Source organism: Coturnix japonica, chromosome 5 (genome assembly GCF_054131305.1).
Source record: "Coturnix japonica strain WE chromosome 5, WE-NBRP24, whole genome shotgun sequence".
Classification (NCBI taxonomy): Eukaryota; Metazoa; Chordata; class Aves; order Galliformes; family Phasianidae; genus Coturnix; species Coturnix japonica.
In genome coordinates, this window is record NC_140667.1 from 45,806,637 (window position 1) to 45,825,555 (window position 18,919).

General features: G+C 42.9%; 1 protein-coding gene across 4 annotated transcripts in view; it reads right to left on the minus strand.

Annotated features, from left to right (window-relative positions):
- BCL11B (BCL11 transcription factor B) overlaps nucleotides 1-18,919 on the minus strand; it is a 92,189-nt gene that overhangs the window by 32,850 nt on the left and 40,420 nt on the right. For 2 of the 4 annotated variants that reach the window (XM_015865671.3, XM_015865670.3), the window contains exon 3: nucleotides 18,344-18,559. The exons of the other annotated variants lie outside the window; for them this stretch is intronic. In XM_015865671.3, coding sequence (XP_015721157.2) covers nucleotides 18,344-18,559 — 216 coding nt within the window. The remainder of the gene's footprint in view (nucleotides 1-18,343; nucleotides 18,560-18,919) is intronic. 4 annotated transcript variants of the gene reach the window in all.

The following is an 18,919-nucleotide window of genomic DNA, read 5'->3' on the forward strand; positions in this document are numbered from 1 at the left end:
TGCTTTTCTTCTTCAGAGCCCCAGCATTAGCAAGTGAGAAAGTAAAGGTATGTGAATATTTCTGAGCAATTTCAAGCTTTTGTATCACTATAAAGTTCAAGTTTACTCAGCTAGAAGACAAGCAGGAAGGAATAATAGTGCACTAGTAGTAATAAGCAATAAAAAGAAATAATGTGAGATATATTTATCTAATTCTTTTAACTGTAGAAACCAAGAAAGCACAGACAACTTGGAAGCACCAGCTAGTGTTATCTTCTTTTTCACCATTTTTGCTTCACTCTGCAAAGCACGGTTTCTACCCTCTTAAGGCAAAGCCTCTATTACACTGTCCAGTTAAACAGATATCAGCTTGCTAAAAGTCACTCCATCTCTGATGGATGAATTATCACTACTTTCCTGAGGGGGAAGGGAAAGGGCAATATCGCCATACTGCACTATTGAGATCTCTACAACCTTCAGAAGACTCCAAACCAGCCTCTCAAGGCTGGTGGCAAACTGCATCGCCTGAGGGAGTAGTAGTGATATGGTCTAGAGACTTCTCCAGGGTTGACAACTGTATCACAGAAGTCAGATGCAATTATGAACTGGAGCAGCAAGCAGGAAGGGGGATTGACAGTGACCAAGAGAATGGAAAGAGCTATGAGAAAGCAGACCAAACATTAGTAATGCAAAGTCCATGCCTCAATTGCTAAATCTATGCGTTACACAAAGGACCTCCTTTGGCAACCGTTACTCAAGATGAGTAACGTTTGCTCATGCTGACTTCAACGAAAATTAAGTGCCTGAGAAACTGCTACCTATGGTGAGGAAGGGTATGTCTGCATGAAATCTGGCAGGCTGACAGGCACTCACCCTGCCTGCACTCCAGCCTGGCCAGATTCAAGCCAGCACCGATGCAAAAGACACGTAGTTGTGGTTACAATGCTGAACCCGAGCTAACAAGCCCTGCAGAGAAACAGGGCTTGGGCTCCGCATCCTCACTCACACAGCTGTATGGCTTCCGCTGTAGGGCTGGCTTGCACCCAGTTGGCTTGAAGCATGGGCAGAACAAGCTCATGTCTGCTTGCAAAATACCGCGCACACCTACCTTAACACAGCCCTGACTTTCGCCAAGAGGTTGAAGAAGTGAAGAAATCCCACATAAAGCAGCCGTTCTGGATTCTTGGCTTCTTCAAAAAACAGAGATTCACACTGTAGAGCCAACCCTGGTTTGCTTTCCTAGCAGGTTCCAGATATCAAGTGCTTTATCTCAATAAGATAAAATAAATTGTACTTAAATATTTTACTTCCTCTTTTTTTTTTTTTTTTTTTTTTTTTTTAACATATTTCACATATTTTCAGCTACAGTAGAAGTTAAAAGCTGAGTGGATCCCATGCTTTGATCAAAAATGCTCCAGTACCTCCATTCACATGTTTTAGCCCTCCTAAGTAGTGGAATTTTAGATGTACTTTGCCATATATTTCAATTCTGAGTACTTGAGCCAAAATAGACTTATTTCCTCCAAGATAACTTGATGACTGCTGACCTAGATTATGGGGCTAATCCAAAACAAAAGCAAATCACTTTCAACCATTTAGTCATTTTTTGCCCACTGTTCATGTAGCAACGTGACCACAGGAGATGTTTGAAGGCTGGGAACTTACTAATCAAGTCTGTGCCCCAGCCCTGTTTTTTCCCTGCCTGCAAAATGTTCATATTTACCTGTGAGGTCTGATTAGGAGAAACCACAAAGATGAACTGTGCTGCATAATGTCAGGCAAGTTGTAGCATTTTTAAGGATCGCTGATGCATTTCTAAGCTACCAAGAAACTGCACCTCACAGAGCAGAATAGTGAGAAAACAACACTCTTTCTGACCTGTGCACAGCTTTACTTCTTAGGAATCTACTTGTCAACGTGATGGTCACTAATCATAAATAACAAACCTGGCCGATGTACCCTTGTTCTTTCCAGTCAGTCCAGATTGCTACACCCATTGCCAAAAATAATGACTAATGAAAAGATTAAGAGGGATGGGTAGCTGAAAAGCAGAGGCTGCAAAAGGAGTGACACAATACTGTGAAGTATTAATTCTGTCAGGCAGCCTGGCACTGATTTAAGCTTTTCTCTTAGGAAACACAGTGCCAATCCAGTCCGGTCATTTTATTACACAGGAGAGGGATTACCTCCTTGTAGCAAATACCTCATCCCTGCACAGGAAAAAGTTAAAGACAGCTGGAGGAACAACAGCGAAACAGTAAAATAAGTTTGTGTATTAGAGGTTAAAAGTGGAACTCAGGCAGCAAATGACAACTGAATGAGAAATCCACTCTTGCTACTTGCGGTATGCAGGCATAAGAAAAGAGAAGTGAGGCAGGAGCATGGCAATGGCAAAAAGTACTGGACTGTGCCAAACCTTCTCTTATAGTCCTTGCCAAAATGCCTTCCTGTCTCCTGAAATACAACTTAATGGCAGTCAGGGAGCAAGAAGCCTGATCTATTGCCCACAGAATCAATAGCAATTGATTTTTCTGATAACTCCCATGGACTTTGTCTAGGTCCTGCCCTAAAGGAGTTCATTTCTTCCCTGGCTATTCGATCATATTTCTTCCTAGAGCAGATCTCCAAGGGCTGAATTTCTCTGAATATATAAGTCTATTCACAGTAATCCTGTTTAGGCTTTTGCATTGCTTTCTTTATCTGCATACCTGTTTGCCTGAGATTAAGCCTCACGTGTTATTAGCCCTTACACATCCCCACCATGGAGACACACTGGAGGAAAGGCAGCTGACCTGGTTCACAGAGGGACAGTATGGTGAGGGCAGCAGCAAGGAGCCCCAATTCCGCTTCCTTCCCAGTTCAGCATTTGAGCTGCAGATCTATTCTTGCTGTAGTGACTCAGATTTTATTGTTTATTGTTTGCCTGCTCTTCAAATTAGAAGTGCTCTGGGCTCCTCAGGATGAAAGGTTCCAGCTAAGTGCATATTGCTGTTGTTGTTGTTGTTATCATCATTAAGATTATTCACAAATAGAGGTGTCAAGGTAGATTCAGAACAACTTCTGCTGAGGCTCATATATCTTCCAGGCATCTAACCATGCTGTTACAGAGTATTAAGATGGGAATGGGGAAAACTGTGTACCCAGTCAGAGCTGTGTTTAAGTGGCCTGCCAATTCCAGCTAATCACCAAGTTATTTACTTCCAGTTTATTAGGCCGAAACTGCCACTAGCTGTTGGCAGCTTCTAATATTTACACCTTACTTTCCTGGGGTCTCTTCAAGCACTGCTGTAATAAAAAAGCCATTTCTTCCAGGTTTAGATGTGAGAATTAACACACAGAGCACCATGCAAGGCCAAACCAAATTCCGATCTCAGCTACAAATGTGCAACTGCATTGATTTCCAGTGGCTTAATTTGCAGTGGTCTTAAGATGCTGTACCTGAGAGCACTATTGCATCCTCAGTTTTCTCAGAGAGCAGTAAAAGCAGTATTTCCTGTACATTTGTGAGGGTTTCAAAAACTCACAATAATGATTGGACAAACATCATTCAGCATCAATGGCCCTCAGTTTCACCTCCATCCAACAAAAATCAAGACTAATTACCCTAAACATTAACCTAAATTATTCACTTTATATGTTTCTTTTTTTTTTTTTTTTTTTTTAGCTAGATACAGGGTTGTTTTATTGATATCAGTGGGAATGGCCGGACTGGAATGCTTTCCTTTCTACCAGCTGTAAAGAGAAGCTGCTGTTTCTTAAAGCTGCCTTTTCAAGGGACATTCCCTGTGTGTAGTGTTCACCTTTGATTTTAGATGTGTGATTACAATTACAGCCATGCCCTCGGTTGTGTAAGGCCAATGGGGTATATGCCTGTGCAGGGATTTTGGATTCCTCAGATGTGCAGTGAGCTGTGTATTCCACATGAAGTTCCCAAACCCTTTGCACCTTTTTGGCTGCCAACACAAGGGAGTTCCACAATTTGCTTACGGCCAGACACACCTTTATTCACAGGAAAGCCTGCTAAGGAACAGCCAGAGCAAACCAATACTGACTCACAGCACATGTGTGCTCACACAAATGACCACTTCCATAAACAATAAAAAACTATGGACAAGTCCTGTCCTGCAAAATATATACATTCACAGCTCAGTACAGTGGGCTGGGTTCACCGCAAGTGGAGAAATCCACCATGTTAAAAAGGATATCTTGCTTCACACATTTTCTCAAGGATTTTTCTTCTAACCCCAAATATGGACGTAAGAACAACCAGATCAGAGACTACATCTAGAGGCATTGCAACAGATATTGCTGAATGCACTGAAAGCTGTACCCCACTTCTTGTAGGTGAAGTTCTGACTTCCGCCCACAGAAATGCAGTTTATTATGCACTGTGCACAGACCACTCACACTACCAGCCACATAAGTAGGGTTATCTCGACACCTTAATTTAGGATAAGCATGTTCACATCAATTTCATTTCTGTCTTGCAAGCTAAGAAGACAGTGAAGAAAGAAATAGAAGTAAAAGAAGACAAAAAACAGGTTTAGTTTTTCAGTAACCTGGAAGAATTATATTCTTAGGGAGATACCTTCCATATATTTTCTTTTAGTTCACCCTCTGATCTTCACTCACAGTGGATCAGTTGGGAACTGTTAGCATTATAGCGCAGTCAGACAGATGCAGGACAGGAAAAAAAATCATTCAAAATCATCCAGAAGGCCAGGTTTTATCTCAGTAAAGTATGGTTGCTTTAATGCAGAAAATCTAGCTGTGGAAAACAAACAAACAAGGATTTTAAGAAATAATTATATTTGATGTGAATGTCATTATAGCTACTTCCCAAATGGAAAAGCCAGCCAGCTACAAGTAAAACAGACCTCTCCCATTCTCTACTGCCTGATGCATTACAATCCTATTCAGGTGTCAAAGAAGTAGAAGGTCACACTGCAAGTACTCTTCTTTGCTGCAGCTTTTACATTACCACAGAATAGAAGCTAGCAAAACCAGAGCTTTGGGATGCTGGAACCTGTCTTTTTCCATGACTCCAAGTCCTTTCTCTGTCCCTTTTATCTTTCTTTCCCTCTGTCTCCTGCCACACATACATCCCAAACCAGTTGATTTATAAGCAGGAAGGAAGATTTGTGTTGGGATTCACATCCCTGTCTGTCCAGCTGTGAAATAGTTTTCTAGTCACAGACATTGTCTGAATGGTGATTTAACATAAAATACAAATGAAAAGAGCATTTCACAAAAATGAAAATAAAATCAAAGTGACTAAATCTGCTAAGGTAACTATTTTTTCTCTTTTGTTAACAGTAATACTAAAAGAGGCCTTAAAAAACAAGCATTTCTTGTTTTTTGGAAACACTGATAATCCCACTGTCATCATCAGAAATGTCTGCCCTTGGCCGAAATTTCTCCTCCTGGCTGCTAACCTACTCTTAAACACTGGCTGGGGAGGCATACTCAGATGTCCAAGAGAGCACTGCTGGTGAAAAGACTGCAAAGCGTCATGCATTACAAAACTAGAGAGTCCACGTGAGGAGATCTTGTTTGTACCTGCATTTATCTAAAAAGCTGGTGCCCTCATTCTGTGCAGATGTGTAGCCAATTGGCTGAATGCTATAAAAACTGATCTTGTTCCCGGGTGATTCAGCCCTTTGCTCCTTCACTGTATGCTCTCCACAGATCTTCACAAATTCAAGCTAGAAAACTTTGAAAAGCACTTGGCCTTGCTTGCAAAGCACCTAGCCTGTCCACTGATAGAAAAGAGAATAGCACCAGCTTCTTTTGTTTTTTAAGTGTTGAAGTTACTTTGGAATCAGAAACATGCATGCAACAGCACTGGAAACTGAACATGCCTGCTCTTGGACAGCATATGAACACAGCTTGGTGAGTGAAAATCCAGACTCAGAAACCTGGCTGTAATCAATTCACAGTGCATTTTCCTGAACTGGAGTTTGTCAAAGACTTCTGACAATTTGAGGATAACACTGTCTTGTGTTTAGATATTTCACCAGCAGTGAAAAAAGTACCCGGGAAACATTATTTGTTAACTGTTCACTCAGCTCATGATAGGTGTGTGACTCTGAACTGTATTTGGCATCTAACATCTCTCTTTTGATAGATAGTGATATCTCAGCAGCCTGCTCTCTGAGCCACTGCAGACAAGGAATGGGCAGCGCACGTTCATCAAACCAACATCTGCTTTCAATTCTCATTTAGAGATGTGGAATCCTTTCAACTGGACATTAATCATTCTCTACAGCAGCAATTAGATACTTGAGACAGATCAGAACAGATCAAATTAGCCTTATTTATTAAACAAAAAATTCCTAAGGAGTAAATAAAAAGACACCAGATCATCCTCTGTGCTAAAACATGAAAAGAATATTAAGACACTGAAAATCAGGAGCCTAAAAGCTTTCAGGTGCTATTTTCAAAGCCTCAACTGTAACCAAATAGCAGAGGGCTCTACTGCAGAATGCCTCATGGATTACTTTAGCAATAAGGTATAATTGAAAGGATTAACATGAATGTAATGTTTCCCTTCCAAAAATTCCAGGAATGCAGAAATGACTCTCATCTGCACTGTATGACTCAGAGTTTTAGCGCTAGAACTTCGTTTTCACTTCTGAAGAACTCAAGCTCAGGGAAACATTACACAGAAATACTCAGTCAACTGACAAAGGCAAATCTCTCCTTTTCTTCTGCAGTTACACAAACCTTAAAATCCTTATCTTGTCACAGTCTGGCTTGGTTTAGCAGAGGACATCCTGCACACCCAATGGAGAAGCTCCATACTGAGGGATCCAGGGGATCAACCAAGGAGCAAAATTCACCAAACCATCTTGAACCCAGCAAAGCAGCTTCCTCTTGCTGTGTTTCCCCAGTTTAATATGGCAGACAGCTTTCAGCAAGCAAGAAGGGGAGAACTGCCACAATGACATGGAAATGCATAGCAAAACATCCACAGACCTCCAGACAAATCTAGACTAGTTCAGTGGAAGGTGCACAGCTGCCCACCGAAAATGTGATGCTCATTTTCTTTACTGTTCCTTCAGCTTGAAAAAAACAAAACAACAAAACACTTTTGTTTTTTAATGAGGGAACAATGTCATGTATTTGTTACAGTAGCAAAGGGGAGAAGAGCTCTCACCATCTAGATTACATGTATCAGCAGCACTTCAGGGCTTTTTATAATGGAAGCTAAATGTTAAGCAGATGAGAAGCTTTACGAAAGAGTAGGTCTGAGAACAGCAGCAGAGCTTGGCCTTCTGCAAGCAGTGATCCCCCCGTCTGCCTGTGCAATACATCACCAAGCAATTGTCTGCTTCCCTCCAAAAAGCCCATCCCTGGCAAGCGCCATAGCTGGGTGAACAACTCCAGATAGTTGCAGCCTCACCTGCTAATCCTTCACAATCCCTTGCCCAGCTCCGCATACACCTGACTGCAATAACGGTGAAGATACCATCTGGGGTTAGCTCGTTACATGTTTATTACCCTTTTGTTTATTTCTTCATAAATATAAACTGTTGTTACCTGCACAAACCTGTGCATCCAGCCCAGTTCTGGTGAGCCTTAAAAGCCCTGAATTGAAAATAGCCTAAAGATGTGAAGAATCACAGCACCGCAGTCCAAAAGGCAGCCAGCTAGCTGAGGTGTTCAGAGAGAACCGTTGCAACACACAGCGTGTATGTATGGTTTTATATTTAAGATTTCCTGGCTCGGAGGTACTAGGTTAGCTGGTTAGCTGTGGTTATAAATAGAAGCGCCTGCTGACTCCAATCACCACTATTTGATTTTTAGGCTACCAGTATGAAAGTACAGAAGGGACTGGTACCTCGCAGAACTGTGCTCTGTTTATCAATAGCCAGATCATTCCTCAGCCAGGGAAAATAACCTTTTCTCCATGTCCTGTGATCTCATGCAAACAGAAATCTGAGCAAGAGAGGGAGGAAGGAGCCTTGGGTTTAGATTTGATCTGATTTTTTATTTGGTTCAGTGTAACTTTAAGAAATATTAATCTGCTCCTTCGTTTAATTTCATCTGTACCACTGGCCAAGAGAAATGCACTAATTTATAAGTTGAAGCAAGCCTTGAGATAATGTCACCCACCATTCATCCAAATTTGTCACTAGCATCCCATTAAAGCTGTAATTATTTTTTAATTAAAACTAAGGAAGCTGGCATGCGTGTGCCTACTTTATACATCTGTTATGGGTTAAAATAGCTTTTAAAAAATGTTTTTTTAGACCGCAGTCTTTTGTGGCCGTGGCCTATGCCAAAGAAAACGCAAACTTGCTTATTTTCTCCATGGGGCGCAACACTGCCTATGTGTGCCTGAACAGATTCGACTGGCCGTGAAAAGAATTCTAAATAAAACACAAACATGGAATTTGGCAACGCCACAGAAGCGAGCTTAAGACTAATTCCAGCATGCGGACGGCTCTCACACAGCAAGTCTGGCTCCACTATAAATGAAACCAGGCTCTGTAAAATCGCCAGTAAAGTTTGAGTTAGGATTTAAAGCGACAGCACGCTTATTGCACGGTTTAAGGGGGGAAAACACACGCACGCGCGCACACACATCCCCCAGCTTATTAAGGAAATTCATGCTGGCCCAATAAGTCTGCATGTTGCAAGCTGTGTTTACTTTCAGCAGTCATTTCCATTTAAAAAAAAAAAAAAAAAAAGTTAAGTGAAAAAAAAAGAAAAACCAAGAAAAAGTAAATTCACTTTGGACTTGATTTTAAAAAGGAACAGTTTTTAAAATGCTGTAATTATTACTGTAGGGAACGGGGGCAGAGACAGCAAGGGATTAAGGACCTACTTGGTAGCACAGCTGAAATGCTGTGTTAAGAGAGACAGAAACTTAAGGTCTGGGGCAGTGCAGGGGACAGGAAAGGTGTGGCAGTGCAACAGCCCGGCAAGCAGGGCGGCTGCAGGCAGAGCAGCCCTTTACCATCAGCTCTCCACTCCCATCAGATAGCCCAGCAGCGGGACAGTGACTCACTGGGGCTTGCTGGAAGGAAGATGTACCCAAGGCTCTGCCAGGAGAGGAGCAAAGATAACCAGGACCCTGCATGCCCCTGACACCCTCTCTGGCAGTCCCTGCTGCCCCAGGGGTCAAAGGCAAAGGAAGAGTGAGAGTGAGAAGGCAGCACAAGTATTTGCTCATCTTTACCTTTAAAGGATTAAACAAATTTAAGAAAACCCAGTTTATAATCAAGAGGCATAGCCTGGCAGACTTAAGAGAAAAGGGGAAGGAGCAAGTCATATAAGGCAGGAATGGCAATGTCTCCCACATACCCTTACTCTCCCTTACAGAGCTGATGCTATCAGGACACAAAATTTAACTAAACTAAACCTCATATGCCCACCTCAAATCCCAACCTTTCCCTCACAATGGGGAGAGCAGGAGGGAAGGCTAGCTGGCTGGAGGCCTCAGAACACTGCAACAGCTCAGACATTTATGAATGCACCCAACTGCACTAATGAACTTTGACAGTGGTGGTGGAGGCAGGGGCGAACGCTGCCGTAGCTTTCACACTGCTCCTTCTGGAAAATGCACAGAGAAAGTAAGAAGGCAACTGGGGGCTTCACAGCCATTTCACAGGATTATTTCACAGCTATGCTACGTATCTATTGATTACGGTAGGAAAGGTTTTATCTTCAGTGGGCTGCAGAGTTCTGAAGTCTCTGCATCGACTCCTGCAATGGAGGCACTGGTTCACTTTCAAGAGAAACCAGAAAAAGCAGAGAAAGAACTTCACTTTTTTATTAAATTTTATGCAGCTCTGCAGAAAGTTACTTACTAATCTTGTCCTGACCACAGGCAAAACCACAATGATCCTATTCCCAGTTTAATCAACGGTTCACACATTTTTATAAAGGATTTAGATTAATCAATCCGTAAACACTCAGACCTAATTTTTGGGACAGAATTTGCATTTTAAACCTGCCTCTGCCATAATAAATGAAATTCCTTGCTCAACCAGAGGAGAGAATACCCCAAATCTCTTTTAGAAGAAGCAAATACCCAAAATCTCTTTCAGAAGAAGAAAATGGAAAAAATAGTTTCCCTGCAAGCAAAGGGCTCTACTGCCATGCTGAGGTCTTTCCACATTCCATTAATTTTTATTTTATTTTCATCTTGATCCTATGACCGCTTTTAAAGAGTACATCTTTCCCAAAAATGCTCTGATTCTTACTCAGTTCTTCCCAGAATTCCACAGCCCAGATTCACTGCTGGTGTAACAGTACAACAAAAAATGAAGTCAGAAGATGTACCCTGGAAAGACGCTTGGCTAAGCACTCGTGTCACAGCAGTCCCTAGCTCATCCCTTGGACTGTTCCATACAGAGTGCCCTGGGAGCACTGCACAGCTGAGAAGGAGATGTAAGAATCAGTTTTAGATCAGGGCCTTGTGTGAAACAATCTAGGTCAATACAGGAGATGTAAGGAGACAGTCTGACACACAGAGAGGATGGGATGCTCTCCTCACATTTCCAGGGAATGAGCTGAACACAATGCATCGACAGTTGGCTCCAAATGGACATTTAAATAGGCATAAAAGCTGCAGATACATTGTGTAAACTGACCTCTCTCTAACCTGTGGTTCCTTATGTTATTTGTGCAGATAATAATTTAAAAAGCACTGTTTCATGGTGTGGTTCCAGCGCGTTTGCCTCCCCACCGCTTCGCTTAGTGTCTGCATTAACCTCATTCCTTAAGTCCCAGGACCTCTGACTCTTACAGCTGAATTCATAAAAAATGTAAGCCCTTTCTATATGGGATTTTTGCCCTCTTTCTTCCAAGTGCATGTTTTACTGACTTACTGAGCCTGGTTTCCCCAACTTGTGCTACAGCAGGTTGCATTAGCTACAATAGACACCCATGGAAATGAATTGAATAAGATAAGAAAGGAAAAAAAAATAGCAGAGGCACACAACATGCTCTAGCCTACCAGATTCCTGTATGTACTGCAAAAATGCTTGGAAAAAGCTTGTCCAAAAGAAAGCAAACAGTATAAAAACGTATGTTGCTAACAGTTGCTCAGCTGTTAGCTGTTCAGCAGAAAGAAGGACCAACATGCAGCACAGAGAAGCCCAGTCGGGCACACACGAGGTGCACCAGCATGGCTTCTTTTACTCAGATCCCTTTCTGAACATAAAGCATCCCATCTGAGCATAGATCTCTTTCTTTCATCTATTTTTACAAAGCATTTTTTAAAAGAAAAAAAGAATGCAGGTCCTCTGAAAGAGGCAGATCCGAAGGGATGGGGGGTAATTTTTTTTTTTTTGCAGAACCATTCTCTGCCCTAAACCTGAACCATGCCAGGAATACGTGATCCAATTCTTCTGTAAGTACATAAATAAATAAATGTAATAAACAGTAAAATGTAGCCATTTCACATACACTGCCTCATTCTTGCCTCCATCTTTCCTGCTGGCTCACGAATCGAAGAGCAGACCTCATCACAGCTACCTACACCGTACACCATGGCTTGCCCTACTTCCTCTGATGCTGAGCGTTATATTTGTGCAGAAGACATCTATCTCTGTTCACACAGACTGAACAGCCCAGTTCACTTCCTGGCACAGGCGAGGACACAAACATTTCCGCACATATCTGACAGCAAGTGATAAGAGAGATGATGACAAAAATCTACTGCTGAAGGGACAGAAGAAGACTCCATCCTGAATGTGCCAGGTGAGGCTGTACAAGTGAACTGTTTAGCATATGTTATGTGCAAGTGAATGGCAATTTACTGAGGGAAAAAGAAAAGAATAATTGCAAACATTTACACCTCGTACACATGTATCAAAAGACCCAGCTCCCAGAAAGAACTGTGTTTCCCAATCAAAAGGCAAGGCACCTGATGAACACTACCTCTAATTTTGTCACTTTGTAGGCAATTGCTTCCTCCCTTCTCTTCCTGCATTTGATTTCATATCTTCTTAGGAAGTGATCACCAAGAAGCATGCAGAAAACTGCTTGAAGAGGGTGGAACAGAGGCTGGTCCTATCCTGCAAACACAAAAGTGATACCCTGCCCTTTGCTGAGTTATGAAGGCACTGTACCACATCCTCAAAGCCTGGTCTGCTCTTCCCTTAGACAACTGAGGTGTTTCTCGATGCACTAATAGCCACGGCGGTGCCCAAGCCTTGCCTACCATGCTCGATTAAAGAAGTCGTTATTTATGCTGGCGTTTTCTGGAAAGTACTGCATAAGTGCCAAGAAAAGAGAGGGCTGTGATTTGTTTGGGTCTTCTGTCAGAGCAGCAGGCAACTTGCCATCAGTGGTGCCTCTTTGTAACCAAAGCTACTCTCTCCCTTCCAAAGTACCAATATAGCCAAATAGTTCATAAATCCTGAGAAAAGAAGGAAAAAAAACGAAAACAAAATGGTGAGTTTTTACTAATGTGAACAACAAAGCACAAGAAAGGAGCACTGTAAAAATAACTGCTCTGTGAGAGCAAACAGGAATGCCTTTCCTTTGCTTTCCCCCAGCCTCACCTTTTGCCTCACCTCCCACCTGATGGCAGCGAAGCGTTTGAGCTTTAACGAAGATGGATCAGTTGCTGCGCAGTCCCCTGGTGCTTACCCAACCTCTGAAGTCACCAAGCCCTAAGCCAGCCATCCCTCAGCAAACTACAAGGAAATAAATTCATCCATAGCAATAAGTAAATTATAAGAGCGCTTTCATCCATCTTGTTCCTATATTTTTTAAATTTGATTGTGACCAGAGAACCACTGGATGGGAATTACCCTTCCCCCAGCTCGCACATACACCTTTTAAAAATGCAAAATCTAGCCCTCTATTTCAATATTTCTGATGTCAGTGACCGGTGTCGGCTCTCCCCATACAGTAACTGCTTTAAAGCGCTGCATACAGCACTGCATTAAAAATTAATTACACATGCTATTTTATTGATAGTGCATAATGTAATGAGCACCAGCTGTGCTAAACATCCAAACTCCTTTTTAAGACAGCTATAAAAAAAGAAAGAAACTGCACTTCCAAATGCTTCTCCTGTCAGAGGAGAAAAACAGCAACATCTTGGATGGATTTGAAACAGGATTCTTTGATTTAGCTCTCCATTTGGAGCGTTTGAAGAGTTCAGACTCTCGGGCTCAGCATAGTGGTATGCGATCGAGTTAACTCTCTGTTGGAGCCATTGTCTTTACTGCAGGCAATGTTTTCTTGCACCCTTTTGTCTTGAGACTACCAGATTCAGCTCCCCCCATTAATATTGCAATTAAAAGCTTTTCATTTTCTGTGGATGTCTGGAAATTGCAGGCATCCACTTTAAAGCACCTTTAAATATCACTATTGCCCCTGCTGGTTCTTAACTTCGAATAATTAGGACTAACAAAGTTAGTGTGATAGGGAGCATGTCTGGAACAAAGCGTCAGCCACGCTTAAATTGCCAGCACTGCTGCCCCATGCAGCACCATAATTTTATCTGCCTCTTTGCTCTTTAAGGTCCCTTAGTTGCCCCTTGACAAACACACCATCGAGTCAAAAAAGAAGTTTGAGATTACATCCATCTATTTTGAGTTTAGATCTGAGCTTAATATCTGGTGAGACAGAGAGCTGCACAGACAGACAGGTCACATATGATTTTAATACTCAGATAGATGGATGAACACAGAGATTGATAGATAGATGAAAAGATAGATGCATACTCACAGGCTGATGCACAACCGTTCTTAGCATATATATCTCTCACACAGCCCTGCACCCTGTAAGTACTGCGCAGAAAGTCAATTCTACTACAGCATGCACTAAATATTTCACTAAAATAAATAAATAGACGTAACCATGACTAACAGGGACATCTCTCCTGAATGTTAGCCAGTACTTTAAGCAAGCCTCTTTTTATGCAGCCCTCAGTCTTTGTCTGACCTCAGACGCGTTCACCTAAAATTCCTCTTTCTCTTCTTGAAAAAGCACCCACAGCCAATCAGAAATTAAGTTTTACTTGAGGTTTTTTTAAGATTCCAATAAGCGAAAAAAGGAGAGTAACGGATCAGCCATTGCCCTGGGACTAGATGAGTTAGGAGGTTGCTGTCGGATGAGTTTGAATTCTCTGCTATGATTACTGTTATATTTTCCACTGACCCTTCTGTGTTAATAAAGCCCAGTCTGGAGTGAACAAAAGCTTGCTTCTTGTCCTAGTAAGAAATGTGCCAAGCAAATACCTTATCATTAACATAAAAGTTTTTGAAATAATACTGCTTTCTAGACAGCCTGTATTAACTGCAGCAAGCTTTATACAGCAAGGTGGTCTAATCTAGCTTTTCTCATTGGCTGATTCCAGCTATAAAATGAGCACAGAATGAATTCTGTAATATACTTGAAGGAGGAAAAAGTATTCTTTTTAAACCTATTATTTACTGACAGATCTTTCTTTTACCTTTATTGTTGCCTTAACCTTTGCTAAGAAAACAGAAATGTGGCAGTCAGGAGAATTTCAGTAGCCAAATAAATTGATATTAACTTTACAACATGATCATGTGATTTTCAGAATGTCCTAATGACTAACACAGCTGACTCCTTTAATTAAAAGGAGCTTGTTTCACTTTCCTGAGCTACGGCCCCATGCCTCCCCGTTTTAGATCTTTAGATTCACAACCCCATCCATTAATCACTGCTGCCCATGCCCACTTGCTGTTTTTATATTTGCAACTGAGTATTGTAATTGTTTTCCATCTCCTTCCATCAGCCTACATGTGGGAAGGAAGCAGTTTCACTGGTTGGCTGAATGTTTGTGTACTGGGCAGATTTAATTATCTTTACAGAGGTGTATAAAACACTTGCACATGTGCCCAGATCCAAAGATTCTGGATCAGGTATGTATCTGAATGCAGGCAGAATGCATGATAAAGTATCTGTATCATGAGACTCACTTCATCTAATGCCGATCCAAATTCCTCTCATGGGGCTTTTGCACTGTAGGCTCTTCAGGGCAGAGGCCTTTTTTCTTCAGAGAGTACAATGTAAAGTGCCATGCACTTCTGTGCTGAGATTTGCAAAGCTCGTTCCTCGTTAACTTTAATGGGAAACGGGCATCCAAATCTCTTAGGCAGCTTTGACAATTTAAGACTTAATGTACAATATTAATAAATCAGCATCATAGAAGGAGCCTTATGAAGATGTATTGTGAAAAAATAGCCCCACAAAAACCACTGCAGTGTATGTGTGCACACATACAGGCATATACTTTCCTTTACATAATTACGTCTCTCAACAATCATTTGCATGTCTCTGTTGTGCAAAAAAAAAAAACCAAAACCTGTGTGCATTTTACAGTTACTCTAAGCAGTTGCAATTCATTGAAATGAAATAAAAAGCAGACACAGAAAAGCATCCTAATCTGGCAAGGGGTAAAGTAAAATGAATGCTTTGCCCATTTATATTTTAGACCAAGCTACACAACCCTGTGAATTTCATGACTCTATTCCAACTTCTAATTAAATAGGCACTAAAAACATTTAAACAGGAGAACCCAGTTCAACAGCCAGAAGTCTCTGATGCAAATAAATAAATAAATAAACAAGGAGACTGCAAGAGAAACTGTCCCAGTGGCAGGTATTTTAAGAATCACAGAAAACACAGACCTTTACCTGCAAATTCCTTTCCCTGTGGTGCCTTGAACACAAAGAGAGGTACAAAGACTACAACCAACACCCTCAGGAGAAATACTGGACATCCACGCAGACTTCCCAGCATCATCTGCTGTGACTGAAGTTGCTACCAGCAGCCCCGTTCCCTACAAATAACAAACTGCTCTGAGGCAGAACACTTTCCTCCCATCTGCACAGCTAAATGCTACTCAGTTCACTGAGCAATCTTGTGTCCTGATCAAGATTGCAAAACGCAGCTTTTACACTCGTAGACCCCAAACCCCACTGGCAGCCTTTGTCTTGGGTTCCCCAGCACAAAACAACTGGGACACGAGGGCCTGATTTGGGGATACCTGCAACTTCCAGCTTTCAGGTTCACAGCCTGCTTGAGGGCAGCACTGAAAAACTTCAGGTCCTGAATTAAATGAATGCTGAAAAACAGGAAAGGTAAGAAATGATGAAGGAGGAGGAGAGGCGGGAGCTGTTGATGGCTTTTGTTAAAAGAAGGAAACGATTCCTCAGAAGCAAGAACGGGGCTGACAGAATAAAAGGCTAATCAAGTCAGAGAGACAAGCAGATCTCTAAAGCTGCAGCAAGTGACTATTGTAAATGGCTATATTAAAAAAGAGGGTACAATGCAGGGATCATCCCTAGATTACTAGTCAACACAAAGAACTCACTTTTTTTCATTTCCACAAAACATTTCAAGTGCTAGAAAGATCCTGCAACTCCTACTGCAGAGTTTAAAACATGCCTGGGCTCATTTACTGAGGGAGCTAAGAAAGAGTTAAATAGATATAATCTCTTTTTCAAGGGAAGCAAATGCTTCTTTCAAGCAGAGATTGACCAACTACTGTCATAAACATGTAGCATGCACTTTGATAAAACCTATTCTCTAAGTGACACAGACTGCAGCAGTAATTACAGGAAGCCATGATAACAGGTCTCTCTCTCCGCAGAGCTGGCATCCTTCTCCTAGCAAACACACTACTGAAAAGTAGCTCCAAAGCGAGAACTGAAAGTATGTAACACACCAAAGCCTCGCCTTCCCACCTCCTTTAATCAGTTATTTCTTCCTTCCTTTTTAATTTTGCTTCCTTCCTTCCCCACTGGCTATTGGCAGCAGGAGCAGTGGGAAGCCAGCTCACTCTAACAGCAACCTGCCTGCATGCAGTTTGCTCCTGTGAAGGCAGAGCAGGAAAGCAGATTGGTCCTGGTTTGTTTTACCAGCTAGGGAGAGCAGAGCATCTATCTCACTCAGTAATCATCACCCAGAAGAACTCATCTCCACACTCATCCCAGGTCAGTTGGTCAGTCTGCTGAGGTCGATAAAGTGAAGCCCGATGAGTACACACATACTGACACGCTGTGCATGGGTAAATCAGACCAGGTCCTTGGGACATGATGGTCATGTCACACCATGCCACACATTGCTGCCAGGCCAGCACAAATGGCTGGGCCTCAGTCAGGAGGCATAGGAACCTGCCTCGTGCACCACAAGCTTTACCGGGGTCTACACAGGACCCCTACAGAGTGCTCTCCGTCTCCCCCTGAGTAAATTTTGTCACTCAAGACAGAGGGCTACCAAGATGAAAAACTTTTTCTCTTGGTTTATTGCAGCAAATTCAGATGTGCAGAGTCCTTCTTGTGAGATACAGCACACTGCAGCAGCACAACTGCTTTTGGAAGGAATATATTGAGCATAGTTAACTTAGGCCATCTTAGGGGGAACAGGAAGAGCCATTTGCCGAAGGTTTTGCATGTGACCTGCCATCTCTCTAAATCGTCTGGTCCTCAGACACGATTTTTCCATTATTTTTTGAGCTCTCTATTGAAACTCCATGCACATCAGCGTGAATCAGGGCCGCAATGGCTGGCCCACCACAGTTAGTCTCCCTCATAAACGCTTGTAGATTTTGCCACAGCTGTATTTTCATTTAAGCCTTCCTCATTTTCACCTCTCCAGCCTGCAGTTCACCACAGACCCAATCCTACAACTGAGACATGCTCAGAAACACCCACTGATTTCAAAGAGATCACTGGGTCTGAAATAAGGGGGTCTGGCAACAATATGTCCCCATCCTCTCCAGCAAGCTAAGCGTGCCCTCATTTCCACATCACTTTCCCCTCCTCGCGGTGACAAAAGTCAGGCATCCAAAAGGAATAAAGGAAAGAAAAAGCTGATGGGGGAAAGGGGAGGGATGTGTGGCAAGTTACCAAGGAGCATTTTCTCAAAGCAAAGGAGAAAACTGCATGGAGCACATACATCCTGTGCGCACATGGACATGGAGGAAAGCCTTTAATACAAATGATTAGGGGGAGAAAAAAAGCGGGGGTAGGGGAAAGATGTCAGATGTTAAATGTTATCCAATTAAGCTTAAAATAAACAGCCCAGAGAGATGAAATCTTGATACCAGGCTATCACATTCTGCGAAGAGTTTCAGACATTTGTTCACAATGTGGCACGAACGGCCCAGCAGCCGCTGGTGACATCTGATGGTGGGAGGCAGGAGGGGAGGGATGGTGGAAAGGAGGGAGAGCACACCTCTTCCTGGTCCCATCCTCTGCCAGGGTGCAGGGGCAAGAGGGTGAACAGGGGGGTGTTTGGGACACTTCCAGTGCCTTCCCCATACAACCCAGAGAGGGCAGTTCTCCCATAGCAAAGATGACATCACTTGGCAGCACTACTGACCTTCAGATAGCAACAACAAAAGAAATGTTTCTATTACCTGACAACTGACAATGACATCCAAATGTACCTGACGTCTCAGTCTGAATCTCAGTCTGAGTCCCGCCAACTGAGACTGCACGTGCACCACAGCAGGGCAGGCTAAGGCAGGGCGGGAGAGAGGCCAGTGCGCGGAGAGGTGACGTGATGACGGATGTGTGAGGGTGGGAGGAGGCAGCTATGGGAGCCCCCGGCAGGTTTGCAGGCCTGGACGGCCCTGGAGAAAAAACAATAGAAAAAACTGTCAGTCGGACCTAAGTCTGAAGGGACAGAGGAGGCATCATCAGGGGGAGCAGGCGAGGCGGGGGCTGGCTGCCTAACATGCTATACTCTCGCTCTGACCTCTGCCCGGGCTCGGCTGAGGCATGCAGGCCTGCAGCGCACTGGGAGGGTGCAAGAAGAGGCCCCATGAGCCCAGACTGGGCCTGCCTGGGCATGGAGAGGGGCAAAGCAAGGGCACAGCCAGTCCCAGTGCAGGGAGAGCCAGAGGCGGCAAGCGTCACCACCAGCACTACTCAGGGACCAAATCAAAAGGGGGATTATTGTTTTACGGCTGTGTTAATGCATTTAGCTGACA